Source organism: Mustela erminea, chromosome 10, assembly GCF_009829155.1.
Source record: "Mustela erminea isolate mMusErm1 chromosome 10, mMusErm1.Pri, whole genome shotgun sequence".
NCBI classification, from domain to species: domain Eukaryota; kingdom Metazoa; phylum Chordata; class Mammalia; order Carnivora; family Mustelidae; genus Mustela; species Mustela erminea.
The window spans coordinates 103,477,728-103,485,599 of NC_045623.1; the positions used below are offsets into that span (position 1 = coordinate 103,477,728).

General features: G+C 56.7%; 1 protein-coding gene across 5 annotated transcripts in view; it reads right to left on the reverse strand.

Annotated features, from left to right (window-relative positions):
* The window catches only part of LOC116568006 (SPRY domain-containing SOCS box protein 1), a 108,981-nt gene extending 102,345 nt beyond the window's left edge, over positions 1-6,636 (reverse strand). For 2 of the 5 annotated variants that reach the window (XM_032303423.1, XM_032303424.1), the window contains exon 1: positions 5,179-5,580. In XM_032303423.1, coding sequence (XP_032159314.1) covers positions 5,179-5,183 — 5 coding nt within the window. In that variant the 5' untranslated portion in view covers positions 5,184-5,580. Of the gene's footprint in view, positions 1-1,135; positions 4,818-5,178; positions 5,581-6,476 lie in introns of those variants that run through there. The other 3 variants (XM_032303426.1, XM_032303425.1, XM_032303422.1) reach the window with 3 other exon arrangements.
* Between the last annotated feature and the right edge of the window lie 1,236 nt (positions 6,637-7,872).

Genomic DNA, 7,872 nt, shown 5'->3' on the forward strand with positions numbered 1-7,872 from the left:
ATACCACCAAACTAAATAGGGGGTTGGAAGGTTGAGCTGAGGTGACACAGGTGACAAACCCCTATGTTGACTACCTGAGCTAAATGGAAGGCCCCTCGTGGCTCCTAAGGTGGGGGGGGGGGGACACAGTGCCACTAGTGTCAGAAGAACCCACGCACGGCCCCCGTCTCAGGGGCTGCGGAAGGCAGCGTGGAGGGACAGACCCGTCCCACTGCCCAGCCCCACCCCGATGCCCGGCCCTGAGAAGGGGCGACCAGCGACGGGTACAGCTGTCCTCCCTGCTGCCCCCACAGGGACATAAACAGGCTCAGAGGAGCCGCCCACCCAAGTCAAGATCAGGGTCCCAGCCTGGGAGCAGGGGAGAGGCCACAGGGTGGGCAGATGGCTCCGACCCCCAGCGCTGCTCTTGCTTCTGCTGTGCCGTGAGGTTCTCGAAGGTCCCTCTGCGGCCCTGCCTCCCGCCTCCTGCTCCGGGAGAACAGGCCTGGGGACGCCTCCTAACGTTACACACTCGAAGTGAGCCCCGAAGCATGGATGTGGCGTTCCTACAGCCGGGACTGCCCGGAGCGGTTTCTATTTTTAATTAACAAGTCAGTAAGAAAACCGCTGCTGGAAGAGTTCCCGCCCGGCCGCCGCTCCTCGTCTACGACAGGAAGACACTTGGCTGGAGGACCGCCACCTGGCTGCCCCCAGATCCCGAGCTCTCCCCGGAAAGGAGACAAGCCCCTTCCTATCAGGGAGACGCCGGCTCCGCCTGTCCACGCCTGTCCACGGGGCGGTCAGGGGCTGAGACCTCAGCCCCGCGGCAGGGCCAGGGAAAGAGCACTCGGCGGGGAGCAAGGAGCGGCTAACTTGTGTCATTCAGAAGTTGAGACAAACCTCTCTGAAGCTTTACCTTCAGGGAGGATGCACTTTCATTTCTAACAATTGCTATTCAAGGTCCTTGCCGGAAACACTGCACCCGGAAGCGCAGGCACGCGGCTGTGGGGCCGGAGGAAGACCTTCTTCGGACAGGCTCCTCTTAGCAGCAGGCCTGACGGGGCTTGCAGCCACAGTCGGGGGCACATTCCAGGCAACCCCCCACCCCACCCCAGCCCAGCCCGAGGGGCTCCCATCAGGCATCTGGTAGACTCACCTTTTAAAGTGAGTCAACATTGCCAGAGCTGTGAGCGCTGACCTGGCCAGCCAGAAGGTTTGGATTAGAACCAGGGTTCCCGCCTTTGTTTCTGGGGAGCACCCCCACAGCCGTGCCTGCCCCGTCCGAGCACGGACACAGCGTGTGCTGGCGCTCCCAGGGCAGGGTGGTTTCCGGTGAACCACGGGAGGAAACGGCTCTGGTCCTCTAGTCCCAGCCGACAAGGGGCGGGAGAAAGGGACGAGGGGGTAAAGGTCGGTGGCTGCCGCAGCCCCGTCTTCTTTCCCAATGCCACACGGATACCTTTGACCTCTACCTTCTGTCTGCCAAGCAGGAAGGAGGGACGTTTTCTCCAAATCACAGCCTGGGAGTTTGGAATTTTTGAAAGAATGCGTGGGAGTAAAACCAGACTTCAAACTGGAGATCATTTCTAACCAAAGGGGGTGAGGGGACACATGCCTAGTCCCCTCTAGGATCACTGACTCCAGGGTTTTTCCTGTGTTCGCCTTGTTCGGGCCCATCGGCACCAAACGCAGTCACGTTCGGTGCAAGTCAAGCCCTTCAGCTGCTGTGAGACCTGTAACCCTTCCCTACTCCCCCTGGGGGCGAGACTGGGGACAAGAGTTATAAGACCAGGCTCTGGGACCCTTTTCCCTCCCTGATCTCAGAGAAGCCTTCACCTATCACCTCTTTCGTTTTCGTTGTCTTGGGTTCCCGTGACCCCAGGGGTGTATTCAAGCCACCCTGCACCAGGACACAAGATTCAGCTGCTACATTTTCAGGAATTTTTCAAGCCAGGTGTTAAATACAGCCATTATTAAAAACCAAATCACGCAAACTTATAAGCAAATAAACTGTATTAAAAACAAAAGTAATAAATACTTATTACTGCTCATCGTTTCCTAATGATTTGACTGCTTTTTCCTCTCCACCTGTGCTCCTGACATCATTAGCAGCTATGGTATCTGTAAGGTGAAGATATTCCATACTGAGAGGCTTGCCGTGGCCAGCGCAAGAATATTGCACCACAGATATTGGCAAATGCTGTAAATCGGGCTCCTTCCCCATCACCAAGCCCCGCCCCCGCTGAGTCGTTACACATTTACCAGCACACAACACCAGGCCTTCATCTCCATTCTGGGCTTTCTCCCCCCCAACTCCAGGCTCACACCATCAGCGGGTACTCCGACACCAACAGCTGCGTGCCTACAAGACTGAACTCTGTTCAAAACTGAGCAGACTTCTCCCCCAGCCTGCTCCAAATGCAAATTTCCCCAGCCTCGGTGAATGACAACTCTATCCTTCCAGGTGCTGAGGGTAGAAACTTGGCGGGGGGAGGGGGGTGTCGTGGGATCTGTTAGCACATCCTGTAATTTCTGTCACCCAAATTTACCCAGAACACAACTACTCACCACCTTCCGCCACCGCACTCTGCTCCCAGCCACCATCACCTCTGTTTGGATTACTGTAGAACCATCTAACTGGCCTTCCGCTTCTGTCCACATGACACTCAGTGGCCTCTTCAGTGCCTTCCACCTATTACCTCCTCGCTCTCCTCTGCCCCTTGCCCCTCTCTAGGCTCCAGCTTCCCATCCTCCTGCCTCAGGGCCTTTGTACTTGCTGTTCGCTCTCCCCGACCTACTTTTCCCTGCCGATGTCCACACGCTTCACTCCCTCACTGACTTGAATTCTTCGTTGAAATGTCACCTTCTCCGCGAGGCTTTCTCAGCCGGCTCCGGAAAACTGCAAACCTCCCAGCCCCCTCCCGCTCCCTGCTTTCTCTCCGCAGTACGTATCGGTCTCTAATATACTGACTGTGGAAAGTGTATTTGTTTGGTTTATTCTCCGCTGCCCCTTCCCTCAAGAATGTAAGTGCCAACAAGGGCAGGGGGTTTGGGGTTTATCTTCAGTATCCAAAACGGGGCCCGGCACACACAGAGGTTACACTCTAAGGATGTGCTGAATGAACCAATAAAATCCCATCAGTAGAAGGTTCCTGCTACCCGTGTAGGAGCCATTTGCATCTAAATGATGGCACGAAGGAAAATGTGTCTACAGCTGACCTCAAGCACTGTGACCCGGCACCCAGGCACAGCAGCTTCCTAACTCTACCAACACTATTACTAGTAAGAGAAACGTTTACAGAGTATGTCCCATACGCCGGATACGAGAGCTTCACGTCCATCACTAGAGTTAAATTCTTGCCACAACCTATGAGGTAGGTATCATTATTATGCCCATTTTCAGAACGGAGTACAGAGGAAACCGAAGTGCCCCGAGGGGAAAGTAACTGTGGCAGGGCAGGCAGCTCAGAGGTGATGGGATGTGAACACAGGCCGTCTGGCCTCAGCACAGACCTCCCGCCTAGCAGGAAAACGCGGGACCACAACCCCCAGCGGTGAAATTTAAAACACTGTATTGGCGTCGACACCGATTCTGCTCCAACAGGGGTGTACAGAGTCTATATTTCTCTCGCGTGTTGCAACCACAGAGCAGGAAGACAAGCGGATAAGCCGCAGAAAACGGGCAATCCCTGTAAAGCACATGGCACAATGCTTGGCATGCGGTAAGCTCCCCAGAAATGTTAGTTTCTGTTATGATTAAACCCACAGCAGCATGGGTAAAGGTACTTTTCTTGCTAGCTTCTTGGAACAGCTACAAGATGAAGTGAGTAGCCCACAACAGAAAAAAAATGCCAAGGAACAGCTCATCAACAGCTTCATGACCTCCCAGTCATACTGACAAAAAAATCAAAGACATACTATGTTAAAAAGGTTCAAAATCCCCACTCCAGCCCTCGAAGGATTTATAATCTGGCCTTAAGAATAAGGGTGTAAACCCCTTCACTCTGTAGCCACAGGCCTTTCACCTAACGACCCCAGGACCTCTTCTCCAGCTGTGAAATGGGGATCCATCCACCGCATTTCCACATTGGGCCAAAAAAGCTCTGATCGTGGCTGTGAAAAATACTTTAGGGGGCAATGGTGTTAAGAGCTCTCCCAGACAGAGAGCCTCTTGGCTCCCAACTCAGGGAAAACAAAAAGCAAAAAACAGACTTCCTGCTCTGCCCCTGGGTCAGGGTCTGGCAGAATCCACAAGGAAATCTGGAATCCGACCTGACATCTTACCTTGTTCAAATTCCACCAAAAAAGTGAGAAGTGGCTAAGCCACTGATGACCACAGGTGCCTCCTGGCTTCCCTTTTAGATGACCTAAGACCATTTGACTGTAAAAGTAACTTAGTGAACTCCAGTCTTTGGATAAAAATAACTTGAAGGTTTGCCTAGACTGGTTATTGGTTGGGCGGTCATGTACCTCAAAGAAAAGTTACACAAAGTACTCTCAGAAAAATGAGCTCTGTTCGTGCCAAACAGGGAGCATTTTCATCTCAGGTGCTCCCAAAACTTCCCAAAAGATTAGCCTCACAAGCTCAAAAAGTCTGCCCACCAACCATCACCGCAAAGAATGTAGAAAATAATTTAAAATATGCCCACTCTACACCCGTCTCCCCCAGTCCGCTCCCTTTCATGAGCCACGGGCCCTGTTGGGAGGACAGGGGGTTGGGTGGGCAAAGAATTTAGGTTTATGATCTTTCCAGAAGTTCTCACTTCCGACTACATTCAAGTTTAAGCGAGCTGGTTTTCAGAGATGCAGATCGGTTCACTTCTGGGAAACTATACACTGGACGGGGTCTTGCCGACGCTAGATTAAGCGGATCCCAGGGGAAAAAGCACCGGAGTTCCTCCTCTGGTCGAGCTGCTTTCCAGAAAGCCTAGGGACCTGGCTGCCCCCTGCAGCCAAGGGGTCTGCACGGGGGGAAGTGAAGGATTTATTTTGAGGGCGCGGGGTTGGGAAGGAACTCGGGCAGACGCGAGACGCTTCCCAGCCAGAAGCCCGAGGAGCTCCCGCCGCGCGCGCCCAGCCTCCTGGGCCACGGGGCCCACCGACCTCGGGCTCGGCCCCGCGCGAGCGCGCAGCCGCCGGCCGCCACCGGCGACGCCCGCGGCCGAAGGAGCCAGAGACCAAGCGGGGGAGGCAGCTTACTTCATCTCGCCCGTCACTGCCGGCCGCTTCTCCGGGAAACGTGGGCGGCGGCGGCGCTGGGCGCGGGGCTCGGCGGGCCGGGCTCGGGCCAGGCCGGGGCCCCGCGCATCCTCTTCCGCAAGCGCCGCCCGCCCCGACAGGTGCGCGTCACGCGGCCCCGCGTCGGACGCGCGCTCGGGTTTCGCCGAGAGGAGCCGGGGAGGAGGGGCGACGGGCGCGGAGGGCGCGGGACCGAGTCCGCCCGGCCGCCCCTTCCCTGCCGCACCCGAGACGCGTCGGGCCGGGCAGCGCGTGGGGCCCGGTGGGCCTGGGCCCCAGACCCCGGTGGCCTCGCGCGCGCGCGCGCAGTGGGGCGGCTCAGGAGCGCGCGCGCAGTCGGGTCCCCGGAGAGGGGCGAGGGGCGGAGGCGCAGGCGAAGCCACGCCCCCCACCTCAGGGTCGCCGGAGCGGGGGTGGGGGAGGCGGGGCCTCCCGAAGGATTTCTCGGTTAGCGTGGATGGGGCGGGACTTCAGAGCCACGTGGGCGGGCAAGCGGGCCTCCTGCGCTCCGGCCTCCTGCCCTGCCCCCAGCGCGCTGGGTTCCGCTGTGCGTCCGAGATACCCCAACCGCCGGGGTAGTGGTGGTGTCGTGGAGGGCGCCGGGAGGTCGGTTGGCTGGGTCCTCCCTGGGACCTGGCGTGAACTGTGGACCCGGTTACCCAACCTCCTCTGGCCTTGCCTTTCTCCATCGGCAGAGTAGCTGGGCTCGTCCCACCTCTGACTCACCGAAGTGGTGATTCAGGGGTCGCAGAGCACGCTAGGGCCATCTCTGCTTACACCCATGTGACCTGAAGACCCAAACCTGTACAGTGGGGGCAGTGGGACGGTGTGCCTCAGCGGGGACCCGGCCTGTGACAAGTACTCAGTAAATGGGCGCTTGCACCTGGGTGGCCTTATTTGCAAGAGAGTAAAAGGGACTCGGCCTTCTCTGCAGGGTGGTGGCGGGGTGTGTACGTGAGAGGACATGGTCAGCGGCGTCTTTCAGCACACAATGGACAGTGCGCCAGTGCTCTACCCCTGTCCTCACCACGCAGCCACCTCGTGCCTGCTTTTCTCCCAACCCCATAGAGCTATCAGCGCCCCTCCTGGCGCCCCGCCATGAGCAGGCAGCTCCTCCTTCCCGAGTGAAGATCCTGAGTGACCTCGGGTTAATGAAGGCAGGGCCACCCAGGACCGCTTCCTGGATGTAGACCACCCAACCCCCGGCCCCTCATCCCTACTCCGGGAGCATCTTCTTTCTGTCCCTCCTCCAGACCCACCTTCCTCCCAACACAGGGACAGGAGAATGCAGGGTCACTTCTGCTGAAGGGTGCAGACCACCCAGGTCGGGGATTCTGACCGGAGAGGAAAAGCCTGTAGCAGCTTTTTAGTTCAGGAAGGTTCCTTTAGAGATAGAGCATCGAGAACTAGCTGAGGGAACTTGGCAGTGGCCAGCAAAGCTGAGCGGGGCCAACAGGCATGATTACCACACAGGATATTGGGCAAGAGGGTTCCAGGAAGGCCGGGAGGCTGAAGGGGGTGGGGCCCCACTGCAACCAAGCCCAGGGGGCCATCTGGGGGCCTGCAGGGAGCTGCCAGGCCTCAGGAAGAATTAAGGCCATCCTGGGTGGGACCCGGGTGGAGGGTCAAGGAGCCAGGTACCCACTGGGCTAGAAGGAGGCAAGAGGGTCTGGGGCAGGGCGGGCCAAACAAGTCTGGATAATGCTGGGACTCGTGGCCAAGAGCCCTTCCCATGTTCTGTAACCCTGCATGCGCCATACCTCACACAGCGGTGTAAACTGAGGCCAAGGGAGGTACAGATGGGAGAAGGCAGGTGCCCCAAACTGAGTTGAGCCCAGGGGATGTTTCCCAGGTCCCTAATACGACCATCACAAGGGTGATTTGTGGGTACCTTGAGGGCATTTTTTTAAAAAAATCCAATGGGGGCAACTGGGTGGCTCAGTCGGTTAAGCATCAGCCTTCAGCTCAGGTCATAATCTTCCCAGGGTCCTGGGATCAAGCCCCACATTGGGCTTCCTGCTCAGTGGGGAGCCTGCTTCTCCCTCTCCCACTCTCCCTACTTATGCTCACTCTCTCTCTCTCTCTGTGTCAAATAAATAAATAAAATCTTAAAGAAAATATCCCATAGCCAAGTCAAATTCTTTTTTTAATTAATTTTTTTAAAGACTTCGTTTATTTATTTGACAGGGTGAGAGAGATAGCGAGAGAGGGAACACAAGCAAGGGGAGTGGGAAAGGGAGGAAGCAGGCTCCACTGAACAGGGAGCCCGTGCGGGGCTCAACCCCAGGACCCCGAGGTCATGACCTGAACCGAAGGCAGGCGTTTAACTGACTGAGCCACCCAGACACCCCACAAGGCCTTTTTTTTTTTTTTTAAGATTTATTTATTTATTTATTTGACAGAGATCACAAGCAGGCAGAGAGGCCGGCAGAGAGAGAGGAGGAAGTAGGCTCCCTGCCGAGCAGAGAGCCCGATGCGGCGCTTGATACCAGGACCCTGAAATCATGACCTGAGCCGAAGGCAGAGGCTTTAACACACTGAGCCACCCAGGCGCCCCCCTCAAGTCCTTTTTAAAACGATTTATTAATTTATCTTAGAGAAAGACCACAGGCACCCGCAAGCAGTGGGAGAGGGAGAGAGAATCTTGAAGCAGAC